Raw genomic sequence first — 21,994 nt, forward strand, 5'->3', positions numbered from 1 at the left:
CGGTACTGATTGGTCGCGGGGTCGAATACAGGGTGCTTGTACGAGGCGCTTGGTACACAGTGCGCGTTGTGGCAGTCAGGCGAGTGCCACAGATCGAAAGCCGGCTGGGGCACGTGCTGTGCTGCTGTTGCGGTCGTACAATCTCGTTGGTTCCACTGACTGAGTTTCCTCGGTGTGTGTGAGAAAATGGCAGCACGTACGTGAGTAAACGCGTGCTGCTGTATCGCTTGCTCGGCAGACAGATCAACCGAGAAACAGACCAGAGAGAGAGGGAAAATAATACACCCGCTCAAATGCGGTCATATAGCGCGTTCAGTATCAGCAGACGGGCTTTATCGATTGGCCTCAATGTGAACTATGGCGCTGCTGCGCTCGTACGACTGGCGATAATCGCGTGAATGACAGCCATGATATAGATTTTTGCCGGGGCGAGTTTTTTGTGCACTCGTGTGCACCGTGTGTCTGCTGTACTGGTCATGATCAATTGTTCGGGCCGGGGTTAGCTTTAGAATCGATACAAAAATTCTAAAAGGAAAGATTGCTGTGCGAGATTGCCCGTTGTGCATGACTGGCGCAGAGAAGGTTCTGTGACTGACAAACGGCTTGAGAAAAGCAGAAAAAATTGCGCTGCGAGCTGACAAGAACGAAAAGTTTTTAATTGAACGGGCTCCGTTAGTAATACTGCAGTCGGTGGTGGAAAAACATGCAGTGGCGTCGCAGTGTCAACCGCCCTTAGCGGCTAATTAACTTATACTCCCGGATGGCATTTCACGTCATAAAAACCTCGACGATTCAAAAAAAACTTGTACTCATTCATTAATAAAATCAGTTACTGCGTCATAAAAACTATTATGAAGCTCGATTTTATGCATCATGGAAAAGAAAGATTTTGGTTAGAAACCTTGCTCTAATCAAAACGAAATGAGTAATTTTAAAAATAATTGACTAAGACTTCGTTCAGATTTTATTAGACTTGAATACTGTTTTAATGTATTTCCGCTTTGATCAGCATTAACCGCAACAGCAACAACACTAACTGCAACTGACAATAATGCAGTTATTAATACATGACTAGTTATAATACATGATTATGTATTTTTTTTATTAATTATGAGTATGTACTATGATTATGTATTATTTTATTTCCATGTTATTTTAATTTCTCAATATGTGCAAGGCGAGCTTCGCTCAACAAACATGATCAAATGAAGAATTTGTCCCAATTAACATGGGAAGGGACCGTGATTTCCATGTTATCATTGCTGCATTGTTTTTTTTAAACCTTGTTTGTTTATGGCGTAAAAAATCTGAATTTTTTTTACCAGGTAGTTTTTATTCGGTATTAAGAAAGAAACCGACAATAAATTTTCTAGCACTGCTTTCGAAAACCAAATAAATAATATTAATGGTTCGGATTTGATATAATTATTTCTAAAATTAAAGCCTCTCTTACGGTAGTCAGTTCAGTAAATTTTAAAAATAGTACAGACAGTCATTAATTTCTCCATGGTTGTTAGTGGAGCGAGAACCTCTAATCGAGCGCCGGAAAGACGTCAAAGAATGATAACAATGCCGCGGCACTAATTATAGATAGCGGCCAGCTCTCACTCGCGACATATCGGCTCGCGAGCGCAAACGCGTCGCAGATGTGCTGGCGTTGAACTAGTTTTTTTCCCTTGGCTCTCTTTTTCCGCTTTCGGCCTATTCCAGCAAAGCGGATCACGCACAGAGCCGTCTGGAATGTTTTCCCCGCATTTCGAGGCAAAAATCGATCCGTCCAGCGCGATTGGGCCCGCGCATTGATATTGCCGGCACAGACCTTGAAAAACGCAGCACGTCTGTGAAAGCGCTCGCGCCGGGAAAAAAGTTTACCCGGCAAAATTCTCCCACTGTGTTTTATCGCGTTGTATGCCGAGCTCTCGTCCGCTTTTGCTGATTTACTAATCAAGTGCAGCGCGGGGAAATTGTTGACAACGCGCCCACTTCCGCCGAATCCGGGCGCTGACGCATGGCCCTTATATGCAAAAAACGCCCCGGTCGCAGCAATTATACGACCGTATAACCACATTTGCATTTCGCCGCAGAAACGCGTTCAACTGCGAGTCGTTGGTCTGACGTAATTCAGTTTTAGTTCAAGTGGATTTTCTTCCGACATTTTTGTGTTGGTTTTGTTCAATAAAATACTACATGGTTTATAAGAAATTTAATTACCATTTTTTTAATGCACGCTTAAACGACCGTGCACATCTTTTCGTCCAATATAAACCTGTATCAAAATTTGGTTACTGTTTCTAGGAAATTGCTACTTGAATTTTAAAACGCCCGTGGAAATTTGAAGCCGTTAATGTACTGTTCATCATTCCAAGTAATCATATTGTTACAGTTCATCCTGTTAGTGCCGATTCGATGTAACAAATTTTCCACCATAATAATTTTACTCAACATATCTAATCAGACAAATATTCCTCGCGATACCGCGTGTTCCGTTTTAAGTTTTACGCAACAACAACAAAGTTGCGGTGGAAACCCGAGTGTCTTACCAAGTAAACGATTTATTCATCAAGTGCGTATAAACGTGTATACAATTTTTGTCATGTACACTCCACGCATACAGCACACAACACTGTACATAAATTAATCAAAGTACCTGCAAGTTCGAGACTGGCGAAGCGGTTTTCCGCTCGGCTGTTTGTCGCGCAACATGATCGGGGCACGTGAGACGCGACAAGTGTGCATGTACCCATTTTTGCAATTGAGACGAGTGAGTATTTTTAATAATCGTCGCTGTTACCCATACGACAACGCGGCCCGTAAACACATGTACCCGCTGACGGCTCGCCAACATTCATATAAAGTGTCTGACTTTGGTGTGACCTTGGCCAGTTGTGTGATAACGCCACAGCGCGGCTGAAGGTCGACCAGGGACCGGCGACGATTACGGCGAATTGTTGTGTCATGTGTGTGTATACATGGATGCTGGTGTTCAGACTATACAGAGCGCGCGTAAGCCCGTATACAACATTAGTCTGTCGGAATTAATTCGCGTCTGAAAGTGCTCCGTATAACTCGCGGCTAAAAATACGAGTTAGATGCTGCTTTGGCGTGCGTGAGGCATTTTCCAAAGGGGGTTATTGCTGTGCGGTGATTCGTGTATTTTCAGTAACGGAAATTGTCTGTGAGTCAGGATATTTACGCACAGTGTGTGTACACTTGTAATTACATTTACCGTTATAACAAATTAGGCAAAACCGTTGCACGACCGGAATGGCAATTGCAACGGCTAAAAATACAGTGTAATTCATTACGCCGAATGTTGGTGTTGTATATGAGCAATATGTCACAACCGATCAACACAAATTAGCCAACGGTCGCGATCATTTCTTCTACAGTAGAAAATTCCCAAGCGGCACCATTTCCAACTAATAATTTCCTTGAAGCCGTTAGCTGCGTTTCCCTCGATAAACAACGCTGTGAGAAATAATTACTGCACGTTCTCCGCGCTGGTAATTAACTAATTATATTGATTTTCTTCTACAAAGGAACCTTTGCTCGTCTGCCGGTGTTTACCGTTTTGTAGCGCGCGCGTGCGCCGTTTATAGCCGCTTATCGGTTATGTAATAGTCACCGCCGATCCCCTCCCACCGTGTATTCTCCTTAATCGGTAAACATCACGGGAAGAACAATCACCGAGCGCGTGAGCTATGTATACATAGCATACACCGGTGTCAGGTGTGACCGGCGACAGATGCTCGGAATAATCGCTTAATCAGCAGCCAGCGCGAATGGAATCAATCACTTCCGCACGCCAGTGTTATCGTCCATCTACTTTGTTAAATTTAATTGCTACTGTTTCCTTTGTGCAGATGATGTGGCAATTTTTGTAATTTGTCAACAAATGCAATTATCTTCACGCACTTCTCCACTGATTACGCATATATTATTACAGATGACGCATAAAATAATTTTGCCAGAATTTTTATTAGATATACAGTAATTAAATACGTATAGATATTTGATTAAACAAAATCGACTATATAAAAAATTATCATTAATCAATCGTTGCATTACGTGTATGCATATGTACAAGCGTGCCCCGCAATTTACAAAAAACTCTTTACTACGGCGCGCCACGCCACATTGCTTAAACAGTTAAACTGTATCAGCATTTGCAGGATGTCTGATGCGTGCCAAAAAATATCGATCAGAATTGTAAACTATCGATACTAATATATTAAATTAATTTTTCTTCTTGACAGTTACTTTAAATCTGGAGGGAAGTGAATTTGTCATTGTGGTAGACGAAGTGTAGTGCCAGTCGTTCATAGGGCAACTTTCGTGCTTAACACGTACGTGGTATCTGGACCTTTACGACAGAAATATGGGACACTCTTGCAACTTTGTATTAGACATACAGTAAGTCTTCAATTTTCGATAATTTGTTCTACAACATCTTGCTGTAGTTAAGTTAATGCTGCGACACCACCAGCTTCACACGGCATAATAATAGTGTAGTGTAGCCCAGTATTACGTGCATTTCACGTTAGTATAGTACGTTACGTCGTTAGTATAGTACGAATGTAATACGTAATTATAGTCTGTAATGCCGCCTCGATTGCTCTGTTATAAATCGAAATTCCACCCGTACTGTGCTAGACACTTCGAACGTTGGTGCGTGTGCATATTTTAAGTTTGTACTCTAGAATACAGGGTAATTTTTGTAGATAAAAACTATAAAAATTCTAAATTAAATTAAAACCATTGAAAAATTCTACTCAGTATCTGTATATACAATGTTTTTAATATGCGCTGTCGAAACGAGCAGCGGGTAGTGGGAGTTCGAAGCATTCGAGCAACCGGTAACAAAGCCGTGTATGGTTCCGTGTAACGTGGCTAGCCACCTACGTGTGGCAGTGCAGCTAACCTAGCGAAACCGTTAAAACCTTAACGACTGCTGCAGGTAGGAACTATGAAGGTATATTGCGTGATAACGCAGCTAGGTACAGCCATCTCTCTTAGTGGTAGGCTGGGTTGCACGGCTGTCTAAACTTTTTCACGACTTCCTCGATCACATCGCGTTTTTATTTCCGCTCGTTGTAGTCTGAGCAGCAATAAGCGCGGTTATAGCAACGAAGAAACTGCCAAGACATCCCAGATTCTTGCTTGGCTTTTTGTACACCGTTACGTCAAGTTGTTGCGCACCGTGTATACCATACATGAAGTAAGTGATCTTTCAACTGATCTCCTGTTTTTCCCACGAGCATGGTTTTATTCTTCTCGCTCAACCGATGTCACCAAACTGAACCTACATGCATGCAGCGATTCAAATTATTAACGGTTGATACGCTTCCCCAATAGCTTTTCTGGGAGCCCTAACAGTTCTGATCCTTTGCCATTTTCTTTGATAAAGGATAACCTTGATGAAATTAACAAATTAGGAGCAAGGAAAATAACAAAAAGGTCACGATGGCTAACTTCCGTAATAGGCTTGGAGAAACTGAGTGTAGAAACTGGCAGAGGCAATGCACAGTTGGTAGATACTAGATAGCTGGCTATAGTTGATGTTGTCCACTGCTCGTTCTTGCGCGAACTGAGACAAATCTTTTACCCGATTTAAGTAATTTGCTTGATGTGGCGCTATCACTTTTTATTGTGTAGGCTCAATCGTAGCCATTAACAAACTGATTGGTGATTTGTAATATTTACAGATACAGAAGCAACCCATTCCAGAATTTTTGTTTGCTTGCTTATGCGTCCTTACGTCACATTTTAAATTTTTTTTGCGCTGCGCATCGCGCAAAGGTTAAGAAAGGAGTTGACTTTATCAGCTACCATCACCTTCTGTTGGCCCTCGCGGATAGCTTAACCGTTTTTGCTCAGCGGATGCCGGTAACGTAACATGAAAATGTATTAGTAGATTTTGTAGTTGTATGAATACTGCAATTGCTTATCCATAAAATTGTTTTACGTAGAACCGGCAAAACTTTAGTTTCCGTGATGTGTGTGGATAGCTAGTTGCCGTTGTAATAAGCTTTTGGAGGTATACTGTAATATTTATTAAAATCATTTTCCTACCAGTACTGTCCAAGACCATAACGTTCGACATCTGGATTGTAGCCATATTATCTTACAAGAAACAGCCTCGGCTTCGCCTCCGCGTTTCTTGTGGTCTCCAGTGTACGGCCGGTTTATTCAAATGATTTCGAACAGCTATTTAGTTAACACGTTATTCCTTCAGCGAAACAAAATGGTCCGAAAATAGCGCTAAAACGCAGATAAGATGAAACGTGAATTTATGGCTTTTTGTGCACTCAGATGCAGTCACTTTGACTCAGCAGGAAGTTTTTGTTAACTTTCCCTCGACTCTGAGACTACCAGGTACTAAATTTTTACCTAGAGAATGCTTGCAGTAGATGCTGGTGGTAGTTCCGTCACTTATTAACCTAGCGGGCTATGTGCTCTGGACAATAGCGGTAATTCGGTCACTCGTTAACCTCACGGGCTTTCTGCTCTAGCCAGTAGTGGTACTTCGGTCACTCTTTCACTTAGTGGGCTGTGTGCTCTGGAAAGTGGCGGTAGTTCGGTCACTCGTTCACCTAACGAGCTCAGTAAATGTAATACCGCGCCGGTCTTTTGAATATGGGCATTCAGATTATGGAAATGTTTTCTGCGGATTCTGTACGGGAATGTTGGGTTCGTGTATCCCATTTCATTTACGGACTGGTATATGCTGATTAATTATTACTCACTGTCCTTTTTTTGCGCGGACTGTAACGAAAGGTCATCCCGTTTGAACGATTTCTTTTGGTCGCAATCACAGCTAAATGGCTTTTAACGAGCGGTCTTATCCTTAAGTCATGTTTTTGAGCGCTTTAAACTGTTAACGGTTTATTGAAACGAAGCCATCCACTAGCAGCATCGTCTGTGTTACAGTAAAATCTTTTTAATTTGTTTATCTGAAAAAGTACGACCAGTTTAAATTTACTGATTTTGTGCACTATGCAACCGGACTGGGAAATTGTTTTCAAGGTCACCTTGAGCTTTCAGCTCTACCGGCACCGGCGATTGTGAACGAGAGCCGGAGCGGATAATTACCAAAACAAAATGCATGTGACACAGTTTCCAGGCATGCTGAATCGAATGGCGTTAGCAGTTTTTCGATTAATTTTTTTGTTTGTTCTGACCAGATCGTACGGGGTTTTACGTTGTAATATAGATCTTTACCTTGATATTCTCCATTATCATTACTGACTTGAATTTATTTTAATTACTGATTAACAAAAACAGCAGCGTTCGAGTTGTAGGGAAATTTGCAAGACAACCATTAAATAAAAAAACAGCGAATAATATCCTAGACTTTCCGGATTTATCTAGATCATAATTAATGAAGGGCAAAATGTCAAAATTATCAATGCTCGTAGAATTCTTAGAAATATGTACCAAAAATCAATAGCGTCATCGTAAAGTCAAAGGAACAAAACCGGTGCGTTCTATTGGATAAATTTGTAAACCTTAAACCCAGCTGAATGACCTTTATAATATGAATGACCCATAGAATGTTACTCCAGCATTACCAGTTTTGGCTCCAGCTTGGATCGTGTAAAATGGACGGAGTTAAATTGGACCAAACGTTTCGTTGATGCCAAACACCGTTGTTTATTGTAGATTTGCTGTTGGATTGTCCGTAGCTTTGTTTACCGAAGTGCTTTCGCCTTTGTGACAGCACATTCTTTTTGTTAGTCTACCACCTCGTGCAGGTTAATCCTGATCGTTGTAGACATTAAGCCAATTAAACAAACAAACAAACAAATAGTATTTTACAAGAAACAGCCTCGGCTTCGCCTCCGCGTTTCTTGGGTTCTAAACTCCTAGGCCGGTTTACGGAGTGTTAACTTAGAACGGATAAATCTGAAGAGCCCGATAACAAAAATTTTATAAAAAAATGGATGTTCTGGTTTCGTGCAGTCGAACGCAATTACTTTGACTTTACAGATCATTTTTTATTAAATTTTCGTAGCGAAAAACCATCCGAATCTAATCACCCACGGGAGTACCACATTACAAACTAAAAGGACGCTAAGACTGGACAATGGTGCTAGATAATCACCCACTAAGAACTTAGCGGGCTTTGTTCTATTTTGCTCAGTAATATTGCAGTTTGGTCATACGTTCACCTAAAGGGCTCTGTGCACTGGATAGCATTGGTAGCTCGGTCACCCATCTACCTAACGGGATCTATTCGCTGGACAGTAGTGGTAACTCGGTCACTAGACCACTTAACGGAGTTCATGCGCTGGATAATAGTGCTAGCTCGCTCATTAGATCACTTAACGGAGTTTGTGCAGTGGACAGTAGTGGTAGCTCGGTCACCCATCAACCTAACGGGATCTATGCACTGGACAGTGGTGGTAGCTCGGTCACTTACTCACCTAGCGATTTTTTGACGCACTCAATCACTAGGTGAGGGACTGACCGAGCTCCACCTGTCCAGTAAGAAAAATCGCTAGGTAAGGAGAAAAATCGCTATGTGAGGAAGTGACCCTGCTACAACTACTGTCCAGTGCACAGAGCCCGTTAGGTGAGCAAGAGCAAAGCCCGCTCGATGACTCACTCACCTAGAAATTCCGCTCTGTGGGCAGTTATGGTGTTTCGGTCACTCACTTGTCTAGTGATTTTTCTTACTGGTCAGTGGTGGTAGCTCGGTCACCCACTCATCTAGAGATTCCGCTCAGTGGTCGGTGATAGTGTTTCGGTCACTCACTCGTCCAGTGATTTTTCGTATTGATTTTATATTTGATATTTTTACATTTATATCGGTTGATTTTAAACGTGTTTCGAGCTCGGCAACACCGGCAGCAATGTTTGAATAACGCGAGTGTTTGAATAAGTACAATAATTTATTTATTTTTCGGTTTAATTAGTGTAATAATTATGTCAATTGGTATTTTGTATTGTATCTAGGCAAATATTTCTCAGTTTCAAGGTGACCTTTAAGATGGGTTGGATCAATCTGGTCTTAATGCCGGCTTGATGCCGGCTCGATATTTTCATAAAAAAAAACACATGCCGGCCATTTCTGAACTATCCCGGATCTAATGGCGTTGTCCGTTTTTCCAGAAGTTTTATGGTTGTAGAGATCTCAAAACTATGGGGCGCCGCGCGTAGTATAGATCTTGTACTTAATATCCGGATAATGTACGCGCTTAAGTCGATTAGCCGTTCGAGCACGCCGTCACCCGTTCCTTGGACCGCTGTTCGTCGAAGATCATCGCCGGTTTCCAGCCCAGCCAATGCTACTGTTTCCGCTTCATCCACAGGCGCTTTAGCGGCCGCCGCGGGTTCGGCCAACCTGTGATCCGGAACGCATCACCGATATGCCGGAAGCTAGCGCGCCGATGGCGCTTTCGGCTGCGCAGTCCAACGTCCAACGATATTCTTTCAGCTGCCGTAGGTGACACCCGTGGAGGAGTAGTCCTTCCAGAGCTACCGGCTTGGCTACTGTGTGGTACGCTCAAACAGGAAAGGAAAGGTCAAACGGAAAGGTGACTGCTTGCTGCCGGCTGCAAAAGTTATTCTCTGCTTTAACAGAAAACAATTGCGAAGTATTTGCTTTTAATTGTAGCAAAACCTATAAAACACCTCCGTTAACATTACAATTACAGTTAATGATCAAATTAGCATTACTGGGTTTTAAATTTTCTGAAATGACATAGCGCCACTACTAATTATTAAACCCAGTTTAATTAAATTCAAAGTTTATGATAGTAGCAAGGTATTGAATGTAAAGGAAGGAGAGAGGTGTATGCGTATTACAGATTACCACAACAACGCTAACAAGGCCGTTCCGATTCCAGTAAACAAGGTCGCTCCAATTCAGAACGATTACGAACAGAAGGATGTGGTTAACTGAGCAACAAAATGAAATGCCGGTGAGATGAAGGATAAATGATGCTGAAAACAAAGCGGCTGTGACGCGTCGACCATATAAATGATATAAATGATCAATTCCGGTAAAATTCGAGGATTGGCTAAAGGGCACATAGTGTACACAAGTTAGCAAAAACTTGAACAAAACAGATTATGTTTCGCGAAAAGGAGCGGATAATAGGATATACAGTAAAATCCCTCTACTACATACACCCTCCGTTCCTAGCTCTCTGAATGTTGTAAAGAGGTGTGTGTTACACAGGGGCACTGCCTCTGGGGGCGGTATTTAACTCACCCCCAGGGGGTTGGCCATATATTGATCAACAGCAACTAAGCACGGTGCCGCTGATGTTTTTCTTACGAATTTATGTTAATCCTCCAAAAAAAGACTCTGCAGCCCTTCTGTTTTGCATACCTTTTCAAAAAGCTGCTGTATTACCGGCAGTTAATTCTCCAAAATAAACCGGTAACCATTAATTTTCAATGCCTTTTTGCTGCTTTTACTGTCATTTCTGGTGCTGGACAGATCTGAAACTGAAACAGGAACTTTCTTTGAAACCTTTCTTTCTTTGAAACCTCATGCAGCCAGCTGTATGTAAGGCAGGGGTTGACTGTATGTTAAATACTGTAGGCGGTTCCCCGAAAGGTGTATGTTATACTTATAGAGGGTTGAATGTTATATAGAGAACCGCCCCTATGTTATAATCCACCGAACAGTTCGGTTCTCAGCCGGACGTATGTAATAAAGAGGTGAATGTTGTATAAGGGTGTATGTAACGAGGGGTTTTACTGTATTGATCGCTTTCCTGGTTTCAAGGACATTGATTCGTGGTAGGTTACCTCAATAGAGCTGCGAACAGCATCCGTCATAAAAACTCGGCGTCTGTTTACAACTGACGGCAAAGATTAAGTAAACCCTTCCTGACTGCAGGTACATGACGCATTATTCACTGCGGGCTTTTGTGTGTTTTGGGCTGTGACACCCTTGCCGGTCTCTTTAGCAGTTTGTCGTTGAATTGTCCTGGCATGAAGGATTTCTGCAATTATGCTACCTTCTGTGCCTGAACATGGCTAGGGCGGCGATTTCGTCGGCTATAAGTGAACATGCTAGCCCAAGAGCCGCTCTGTTCGTGTTCTCTATACTTCGCTTACTGCCTTATATGGGCTCCCCTTATATTACTCTCCCTTATCTGGGCTCCCGGCCAATATGAGCAACCCTCTATATCGGCGGTTACGTTATTACTCACAGTTTTGCAGCTGTTATCAGTGTTATGACTGAATGAAAATTTAGATTTATTTAAAATACTTATTTCGCCAGTACTTTGGTAGCATCGAGTGTATTTTAATTTAATTAAGATATAATTAAAATTATTATATATAGATAATAAGATATAATTAAAATATATATAGATAATTATATAAATATAATTCAGATGTGAAATTTCGGAATTCTTTGGTGTGCCCACTTGTAAATCCGGTTGAAAGAAGTAGAAAAGGGTTCTGCTATAAATCCGATAAATAATTTGACGGGTATTGCTCACTAGCCGGGAGCCCAGATAAGGGAGAGTAGTGCAAGGGGAGCCCATATAAGGCAGTAAGCGAAGTAGTGCACACATTTGTAAGATTTTTTTCGTACATACTTAATGGTAAGGGAAGGCAGCAGAGCTTGAGCGTCTCGGGCCATATATAGTACTGTGTACGATATTATCAGAAATGGGTGTCTATAGTAATTAATACACAGGGTGCGACAAAATGATGCCTATAATAAACGGGGGTTTTAGGGGGTGCCTATAACGGTATCCTTAAAAGTAACACTACCTCAGTATTATCTTTGGCACACCGACAATTTTCTGATCTATGTACATTGCTGACCGACAATTTTTGACGACTTTTCGCTGATATAAGATATACAAAAAAACAGAAGAAGAGATAAAAAACATAAGAAAGTAACAGAAAACATAGGACAACAATCAGTATAAGAGACCCATGAGAACAAAAGAAAAACAAGAGGAGCCTAAGTCAAACTAAGAAATAAAAGTCAGCCAGAATCCGATGGAAAAAAAAACACCAAAGAGCTAAGAAACCTAGAAACCAGACTGGTAAGCAAGCCGTCGGTCCATAAAACGGTTTCAGCGAAACGTCGAGCAGCTAAATTGTCGAAAGCGAATTGTCGGTCAGTAACATGTCGGTCCGCAGGTTGAACCATCAAGTCCATGTTGCTTCTCAACAGTTCAACTAAGTTCAAAGTGAAATAATTATGGTTAATCCGTGATCGACGTGAGCTCAGAACCGACCGCTTTAGCACTTTGCACTGTCCGAGATTTAGCTGTCGATTCGATAAGCATGGATTCTTTTCATGCGGAGTTGCATACAGCGATCGCGGTTACCATGTTTTAATTGTTTAATACGGTTCCACACAGTATAAGAACAGCTGAAAACGAAGTGACTGGTTGTAAAAAATAGAAGGTTATGAATAAAACAAAAATAATGGCAGCCCATCAAGGCTCTGACCCCCGTTTTGCTGTCCGACAATTTGCTGACCGACATTTTGATAATTCACACATTTTCAATCAGAGCATAGTTTGTCGGTTGCGTATGATCTCGGACTCTTTATGTATTTGTACCCCTACGTAGCGATTCGGCAACGCTCCCCCGCTCCTGCGTTCGCCAGGAGTATTCGCACCTTTATTCCACATTAAAAATTTGTTCACAAGCCACTCTTCTATAACCAGAAAGTATTGGAATTTACAGAGTATTACGCAGCGTGAGCTGATCCCAATCTACCTACACATACGCGCTGCAGCCACCGTATTTATTCCTACTCGTTTCTGTGTATAGCGGTAATCTAGGACATCGCATCATTAGTTACAAGATAGTCAAGATTAAGAAGGGAGAGACAATGACAACCGAAAAACCAAAAACCTGCTATATCATTGTCGTTATTCAACAATTTGTTTCCGCCCGTATAGCACATAACAGTTTAAACCCACCACAACGTCCTTCGCCCGCTCCCATTGCAATGGGGGCTACCGTATCAAGCGCAAAGGTTAAAGTATAGTAAAAAATTTAACTTGCACCATCGAAGCAGACACACTCAAACTTACCAACTGCCACTTGGTCAACAGAAACACAAGACCACTGACTATTGGCCGACCTTTCCCACAACGTTCAGATGAAATTCCTGCACATACCACTCATCAAAGAGATCGTCGACGCGAAACCAACACTGGTAGCGTCCGGCATCGCGGCGGCTGACTTTGCCGATGCGCAGTTGTAGACCGCATTTACAACCATCATCAAATATTGATAAGTACGAGCCCGCTTCGCCTCGAGAGCCCATACCGTTTCGAAATGGCCCATGGGCCGGTGCATAGATCAAATAGTTCTCGCTTCGCAGCAAAAGCCGCTCACTAAAGGGATCCGGCACGGCGTCAAATTTTACGTGGCAGCGCAACTTCACCTCCTCACCGACGGTGACGGTCATATTTGACATGGGCGGATCAAAGAGCGTCTCGCGCGTTATGAGAGGACTGACGCGATACCGCCGGGTGGTTACTAGCTGGGTGCCGTTATACTGCAGACACTCGTAGACGCCGCTGTGCGTCTGCGAGAAATTGATCAGTGTGATGGTGTAGAAACGGCCACCGGGAGCAGTTGGGGCGTAAGCAACCGGAGTGTATATCTTCGGAAATATTTCGCCACATTTCGGTCGCTTGCGTAGGCAGAGATTCCACACCACATTCCGGCCTTCTTCCAAGTCGGTACCGTTGATCGACTGCAGCACGCTGTTGAACTTGTACGGCACCTGACGTTCCCCTTCCGTCGCTGCTATGTTGTCATCTACTACCGGGCAGAGGAGCTCTACGGTGGTCCATAACGGAGCACGTATGACGATTTCATCAGGACCGGCTTCGTGGTCAGAGGTCAGGTTGAAGAGTTTATTCAACGATATCGGAGCAGTCATATTCTCAGGAGACCCTTCGTCTAGGGTTCGCAAAACTACAAAAACAAAACGTCCAGCATAACTGAAAAAAGCCGGAAAAGCGTGCTGAGGCACTAGTGGCGAATACAGAAGATCAAATTATGCTATAAATCACTGGCTAATTTAATGGAAAAGCAAAGAACCAGTTTCTTGCAATAGGATGTAAGGGAACCTGCTCGATCACATATAACGTGCAGAGCAAGCGTATCGCTATAATATTTAAATTGTATCTGCATATTCAGTCTGTGGTCTTGCCCTAGCAAAAATATCAGAATCATGGTTTTCCGTCACTGATCTCGATAAGGCGCTTACAGGCTCCGCCATGAGAGAGGCCGAAGCTAAAAAGCCAGTATGGCGGTGTCGGCAAACAAAAGCGAGCACTTATGATTTATGACAGTGCCGACCGGCTTGATGACGTGTTTAGGTAAAGTTTCGGGAAACGCATTAATTGCCACACTCAAAACCTGATTTTTAAAAAAAATCAAATTAAAGCAACTTTAATTTCGAAACTTTAATGATCACCTCTTTCCATCCAAGTTTATTGTGGACTTTCGTTTTTGTACCTGTTTATTAGAGGGTGAGGGAGCCGCTTTGTTAATATTATGATTCGATTGTGTTAACTACCGAGGTGCATACATATAACACAATTTGCATATTTTGATGCTGTAGTACAACGATATTAATTACGTAGCTTCATTGCTTTTTTAAAGGAAGTGATCTAGTACATGGCACCAAATCGGCGTACATGCACGAAAACTGTCGCTTTCACGCATAGTTTTAGCGTATTATACGGTACATAGAGCAAAACGAGTTTTATATACTATATACTGGATTGGAAATCGTTTGTGCGTACAACATCCGATGGGGAGTTATGGATGAAATAAAAAAGCTTGTTTAAACGCAGCCGGTACCGCGTCTCATTATAAGTCGATCTTCTTCAAATTTTATATACGTAAAAGCGCACATTTTCATGATATCAGTTTTACACCGATTTCCCATTTCTCCACCATTCTTATCAAATTTTAAAGTAATGTTAAAAGTTTTTGAAATTCATTTTAAATTTTCGGCATCGAAAACACGATGAAAACCTGGTTTGTTGTGAAAACGGTTCTTCCTGTCAAATTGAGTTTTCATGCATAATTTGAACGAGATCGGCCCACAACGAGACTTTTGGTGCACCTGAAAACGTTTAAACTTTTTGGAATTATCTAATAATTATGTAGTCTTAACTCATAACTAAGCAAGCGGATGTTGCGAGCGCAAACGATTTACACGCCCATGTATACATATACTGATATACAAATCATCTGGCTACACAATGCCATGAACCATGCAGAATGGGTTTCGGAGTGTGCGAGAGTGAAGGTTTTGTACATGTACACGAATTTTTGCCTGTACCGGGTCAGTTCCCTTAACTAATCTAATAACTAATAAGCACCGTGAGAAATGATCGAGCGTCTGAAGACGATGAAGGCAATGGGGAAGGTCAGTAAAGCGTAGAGAGAGATGTCTGCACCCTTTAGCTAAAAAAAAGTAGATCAAGGCCAACTCCAGGGTACGAAGGTAGAAGTTCTACAACAACGCTAAACTTAAAAAAGGCTATTTAAAATTGATAGCAGAAGAATCCGGGAATCGCAAGTCGGGTATCGAGTCTGCCGACTCTAGTTTCGCTTCAAAGCAAGTAGTAGTGCAATCATTCTGCATTAGTTTTTACTTCCAGTGGTGCTACCGGCCGGTACTGCAGAACGCAAATTAGCAAATACAATTCACAGTGATTGGCCTTGGTGAAACGGTGTACGTGTGCGGTGACTTTGTATATGTACATAATATGGGTGTCAAAAACCCTTCCTTGGAAAATTTTCCAGTTTTGCAGATCCCGATGTCACCGCCGCGCGTAGTTTCGAAAGGTAGGAAGCAGTAAAATTATTTTAACGAACACAACTCTCAAAAAGTAACAATAACTTCACTGTCATCCACTACATCTGATCAACTGAACGCGATCTGTTGTCTTATACAAAAAACTAATTGTGTTCAAGCAAAATAATAACTGCTACTACTTCCTCGAATACGCTGCAGCCTGTTAATTTTTAAACTAATTTATTTGCCCAGTCGCAAGCCAATATTCATCCGTGCTCATCTTTATCATCTTAAATGAAACAGTGTGCCTACAAATTAAATAATGCAATTACCATGATGCGAAAAGGGGCCCGTAATGGTACTGACCAAATTATTAACGAACAAGCAACGGCTGTCTGTAATAGACCAAACCTTTGATGTCTATAATTCTTCGAAAATTTAAAACACACTTCGAAAACAGTGGGCTGGATAAAACTCGAAAACTTGTGTGGAAAAGGCTCAGGTTGAAATTTTTTTTAAATAGAAATTACCGACCACGGCGTTCGCCGGGAGTATTCGCAGCCGAAAAGCCGATTATATTATGCACAAATCATTTTAACATCCGGTTATTTATTACGTGTAATTTTGATAACATCTGCAGTAATTGTCGTGCTAAGCCAAACGATCAGATGATCGCTTCAGAAACAGTCTACCATCGGCGATGTACAGACAGACGGAGTTTTGCTCCACAGTAAAATCTGACTTACTTGATACGCGATTAAGCCCTTTGTTAACTGGACAAGTTTTGCTTAAATAAAAGCAGCAAAAAGCTAATAAAGAGAAGATTTGACTCATGCTATTCCGCAGGATTTTTTGCTTTAAAACTTCTTTAATCGCATTTAATAAAATTATTTGCAGAGAAACAGCGGTAATTTCCGCGAAATGTTCGATTAACAGAAGGAAGAAAGCAATTCCCTCACATGAATCCCTGTACTTGCTGTTTGATTCCCGGTTGGAGTGGGATCTGTTGGTTGAACATGGCGTTTACGCACCGCGCCGGATTTAACCAGACGAAGAGGCATAAGTCGAATCGTCAACATAAGTACTGTACTGATTTGCCCGAGTCAATCAACATCAGCTGGAAATACATCTGATTGGGTCGGTATAAACTGTAAACACGTGTCTACACATGGATATTGCGTGGAATAGTCATTCTTGAGCAAAGGTAGTATTTTATTTCCGGTAAACTTTTGCCTGATCATGCTACCAATCACAACACGCAAACCGTTTCATTGACTCAGCTCAAACTCAAAGTAAGCGCTATACTCGTAAATTCGAAAACAGAGACTCAAAGCCGCTGACATACAAGACTACCGCACGCTACGCCAATGCGAGATATTACGAGACAGGAATTAATCATAATGCCACATATGTAGTACTATTATCATGTAGCAAATTATTTCTCGCTAGAGTACGTCTATCCAGCGCTTGATGGATTGTTCTTCATATTTTAGAGATTTATAGTTAGGTAAGTAATTTTATTATAGTTGCCGCGATGCACGCATCGCTTTGCTTCAATGCGTACGATCCATTTCGTGTCCGACAATTTCGGCATTGCGACATTTCGGCACACGGACATTTCGGCATGCTACTGTTTCGCATCTTGTTTATATTTTGTCGAAATCCTTTCATCGGTATGTCTTTAATTTTTTAAACAGTATTCTTAACGTTGTAAGCTTTGTAACAATTTTCAAATTTCTTGGATTATTTAGATTTCTTATGTTTCTTTTGATTTTCTTATACTTTGTGTTTTCTTAGATCTGCCAATGCTTCTATTGGGATTTTTAACGTTATTAACTTGCGTGAGGTATTTTAATTTTTTTGGATAGCTGAGAATTATGGCTTAGATGGCTACATGTCTACATGGCCATGTAGCCATCTAAGCCATGTACACGCGTTTGACGGTATCATTTCATTGAAATACTGTACTCAGTGTGAAAAGCAAGTCATTTTCTGGCCAGAAAAATATTTTTTTAGAGATAAAAACAAAATAAAAATTTTTCGCGTTTTTAACTGAGGAATGAACGAATGCCGTCAAAATTAAATGATTGCTAACACAGCGATACAGAAAATGAATAAGTCCTAAGGAGCATTGCGAATACGTATACAAAAATTGATAGGCAAGACCGGATCTTCCTGGACGAATCGCCCTCGGTGTTCGGCTTACGAAGTTCCTTCGGCCTTTACAGAGTGCTCATTAACCTGTTGTGCAATGCAAGACTTAAAAAAAGAGAAATCAGCCCGTTAGTCGGCGGTTCAGATTTATCTGTTTATAGTTTATTATAACAATAATAAGAAAGTGAGAAAAAGGTTTGTCCAAAAAGTGAAATCACTACAAGGTGTGCAATGGTGCATTAGAATCCTTGCAACTCGCATAAACAAGCTTAAGCGTCGGAACCGAAAGGACTGGTTTCGAGCAGGGAAGCGCTTGTTCTAATTAATAAGCATCAAAATGAACCATTTAATATAAACGGATACGAAGTATGTAAGTGTGCCGTTTTGATTAATTTTTATAACAAGTATACAAGTTTTTTTGTATACTACCAATTTACAGTATGCAAGTACGCCACTTTGATTACAGTACTTACTGCGATTACAAATCTATTGATTTACTGTGGATACGATTTACTGCGATTACAAATTTCCGATTACAAATCTACCAAGTACATGGTCACTACATACTTACTCTAATACTTGATCACGAGTCGGAAGTCAGTATTACATACTTTGTACGCACATCGCTTGCAACACAATATTACGTACGACTTAATATCTGCATTAACGTTTTATAGCCGTTGAAACGCAAACAATCAATATTAGTTGCTATGCCAACTATGTTACAAAATATGCCAAGTGCTAAAAAATATACGTGTACCAGCAAGAATGTATTGGGGTGCGCTAACATTTCGGCATGTCATACACGGAATACTGTATATCTGTACAGGTGTGACCGGCAAAAAGTGCCTCGACAAAATTGTTCCCCACAATCCACATATTTTTTGCCGTTTCCCAAAACGGTACCCTCTCGTCGGAATCCAGAATGGTGACAACGGAAACTGCGCATACAGGGGAAAGCTCATTTTCCGATGAATCGCGACCTTCCGTAAACTACTCGTAGCGTTACGACCGCGTTATCAATCTGGAATAATATTCTAACATCTGACAGAAACGAAAACATTTTTATTTAATAAATACAAATGTTTCCGTTCCGGTCAGGTGTCAGATGCGTGACACTATATTAAGATAATCTTGAAAATACGTGACTCTTTGTTGCTGGGTTATTGCTGGTCAAACCACAGCTTGAATCCTAACATACCGTGCGGCAAACTCGGGTAAGTCAAAATATCCGGATGGAGATACTTCGTAGTAATAAAAAGAAAAAAACTGGCTAATAAAATTCTTTCTCTGGTCACTGAATTGATGTACGGTTTTCCTGGTTCTACTGAAGTACTCCAGATCTGGAACATCAACTTAACAAATTTATTATTTAATGCTTTTCTATAAAGGACAAAATAATTAAAATTGCTCTAGCAGCAGCAGCAGCAATAACGCTAATTCTCTTATGCTTCGATCATAAAGCGCTCGAAAAAGGCGACGATCGTTATGGACTTCGTTATTGGGCAGCCGGTATTTAAAGTACTAGCGCATAATAAAATCCATGGCAGGAAACCAAGCCGACTCTTCACAGTTTAAAAAATGCAGTAAAGGTGGGAATAGCTAATGCTGTGCGCGAAGCCAGTAAGACTACTCTGTGGTCTATAGTCAAAAGTTAATATGAGATTCTGGGTGTGAATTGCCAAATGGTGGAGTGAGCCGAGGTGCCGGTGGAAATACTCTGTGGCTACCCAATCCCAATAAATAAATGAGTCTCCAGGTAGGTCACTGTAAGAGTCATCATCGCCGGAGTGACAAAGCGTTTTTCCGGCATGCGGGAATATTACCTCGTATCCACAGTAAACCGGTCTGATTATGACTACTCCGGCCAAGCTGCCCGTGCTACGAAATGCATCATTCTCTCAGCCTGAACAGCGCCTGGGAAGGGTCCATGGTGCAGGTGGCGCTGCGGGCAGCCGCCGATCAACCGATCGTCTTCCGGCCGTGCACTCTCACCAAGGAGGAGAAGTACTACGGACTGCTCTGTATGGTCCGCCTCCAAGACGACGAATCCATCGCAATCATCTAGTGGCGACCCTACCGCTGGATGACAGTGAATGCTTCGCGGGTTGCCGCAGCGGGTTTCTGTTCCGGCGCTATGAAGTCGCCGTTCCCCTGGGACAAGTGTTAACCACCGTGGATTTCCTGGCAATTTATGTTAACCAGGTGTGCCAGCTGAAACTGAAGCCTGGCCGTGGAGTGCTCTGTGACGCCAGCTGCCCAGTGACCCATGACCAGGGGGTGGACGATATGGTGTTCACGTGTGCGGGACGGCATCAGAAGACGCAGGGGGGTCGGCATACCTGCGCTATCCGGTGCCGCGTGTTTGCGCGACTGACGGACGAACACACCGTCATTTTTGTTCGTGCCGAGATGCATGGGAATGAAAAGGGGCATAGTTTGTTCTGGACCGCCGATTTCTTGCAATGCGCACTGCGGGATTACGTGAAAGAGGACTTGGTGGAACAGCGTTTTCGGCTGTTGTTCCCTCGTGGTACAGTATGGTGGGTGCGAACTTTCCCTTTAAAATGTACATATCACATTGTAGTCCGCGACTATTCAATATAACAATTCTATTGAATATATTCATATGACTATTCAAAAGTTACTAATATATTCTTATGCAACTCCATACGCATAGAAGAACCTGTGAAACCCTGCTTTGGCGTTAAAAATCCGGTTCGTGGAGTTAACTCAGTGGACTTTAATGTGCGAACATGTTAACACGGATGCATCGTAGTTACATCTTGCGTAGAATCTGATGATGTACACTTAATATAACTTAGTATATTTTTCTTTTTTTCCTCTAGACAGTCTTTGTCTAGAGTCCTTTTGAATTTCCTGTGTTGTCATTTTGTTTTTGCGGATATTTTTGTGTGGTAAACTGAGCCCTGCCATTCTGGTTAACGCCAGATTGGCAGGGACAAGTCCTGAGCGCTTTCACGGTCGGGTTCTGCCAGCATCCGCCACTGGAGGCTCTCTAGCACCCGTGTAACATCTCACTTCGCCATACTCATCTGGTGGATCTGATTCGCTTTGTTCATCCGTCTCTCATATCATGGAGTTGAATCGGTTCCTGAATTCATCCCGCGGAGAAGACTTCGTCGGCCCTGTTGGCGGGAAGCTCGGTGTTTCTGAACGTTGTGCTCGATGTGATCTGGGGCGAGTATTAACCCAAGGCGCTTCGGCGCATTTTCGCCATTCAACCAGTGACCTAGTTGGTGCAGCGTTCGGGGATTCTGCTGTTTTTGCTTTTGGGAACGGTGAGGTTGGAAACCGTGGATGTGCGCTCGGGAGCCGCGCTGACTCGAGACCTGCCGTCGCTTGCATACGTCATTTTCGCATTCCGGATTCATGCGGCCCTGAGGGTGGGGAGCCTGGAGTTTCTGGATGTTGTGCTCGATGTGATCTGGGGCGAGTATTAACCCAAAGCGCTTCGGCGCGTTTTCGCCGTTCAACCAGTGACCTAGTTGGTGCAGCGTTCGGGGGCTCTGTGTTTTCTGTTTTCGGGGACGCATGGATGTTCATTCTGGAAGCTGTCGTTTCGCTCACATTGGACCGTGGAGTGGATCTCCCGAACCCTCTGGATGGGTGGATGGGACGTGGAGGTGTAAATTCGGAGTCTCTGTGTGTCATGCCCGATGGGATCTGGGGCGAGTATTACTTACCCCAAAGCGCTTCGGCGCGTTTTCGCCATTCAACCAGTGATCTAGTTGGTGTGGCGTGTGGAGATTCTGAGTTTTATGCTGATATTGTTTTGTCTGACTGTCTTTAATGTTCGGTAGATTTACGAATGTTACACGTTGTCTTTATCATGCTATCATCGTACTTCACTGTACTTGTACTGTTGCTGAAATTCAGGATTGACAACAATTGTAAGTATCTGATGATATGTACTGCACTGTGAGGAGGAGTGGCCTCTCCGTTCACCCGCGCACAGGCGGCTGCTAGGTTGTTTTGCTGTTTTTGCCGTGTTTTCTCCATCTACCAGATTCTAAATCTGGTAGATTCTTCAGTTGCTAGATTTCGTCGTCTGAG

General features: G+C 42.3%; 1 protein-coding gene across 2 annotated transcripts; it reads right to left on the reverse strand.

The window, feature by feature from the left end:
* Window positions 1-12,908: 12,908 nt before the first annotated feature.
* Window positions 12,909-16,899, reverse strand: LOC129588848 (uncharacterized). Of its 2 annotated transcripts, none has more exons than XM_055483247.1 (2): window positions 16,723-16,899; window positions 12,909-13,923 (listed from the first exon to the last, which is right to left on the reverse strand). In XM_055483247.1, the coding sequence occupies exon 2, from the start codon at window positions 13,886-13,888 to the stop codon at window positions 13,067-13,069; it is 822 nt and encodes a 273-aa protein (XP_055339222.1). In that variant the 5' UTR covers window positions 13,889-13,923; window positions 16,723-16,899; the 3' UTR covers window positions 12,909-13,066. The 2 variants fall into 2 exon arrangements, with proteins under 2 accessions (XP_055339222.1, XP_055339221.1); XM_055483246.1 differs by lacking the exon at window positions 16,723-16,899 and adding an exon at window positions 16,510-16,627.
* Between the last annotated feature and the right edge of the window lie 5,095 nt (window positions 16,900-21,994).

Source organism: Paramacrobiotus metropolitanus, unplaced genomic scaffold, assembly GCF_019649055.1.
Source record: "Paramacrobiotus metropolitanus isolate TYO unplaced genomic scaffold, Prichtersi_v1.0 Parri_scaffold0000031, whole genome shotgun sequence".
Classification (NCBI taxonomy): domain Eukaryota; kingdom Metazoa; phylum Tardigrada; class Eutardigrada; order Parachela; family Macrobiotidae; genus Paramacrobiotus; species Paramacrobiotus metropolitanus.

Bases quoted from the DNA above. Each gene is read 5' to 3' on its own strand.
- LOC129588848 (XM_055483246.1), bottom strand. From the start codon at position 16,597: ATGAGTCAAATCTTCTCTTTATTAGCTTTTTGCTGCTTTTATTTAAGC. The intron at 13,924-16,509 runs GTAAGTCAGATT...TTGTTTTTGTAG, and splicing joins AGGGCTTAATCGCGTATCAA to TTTTGCGAACCCTAGACGAA.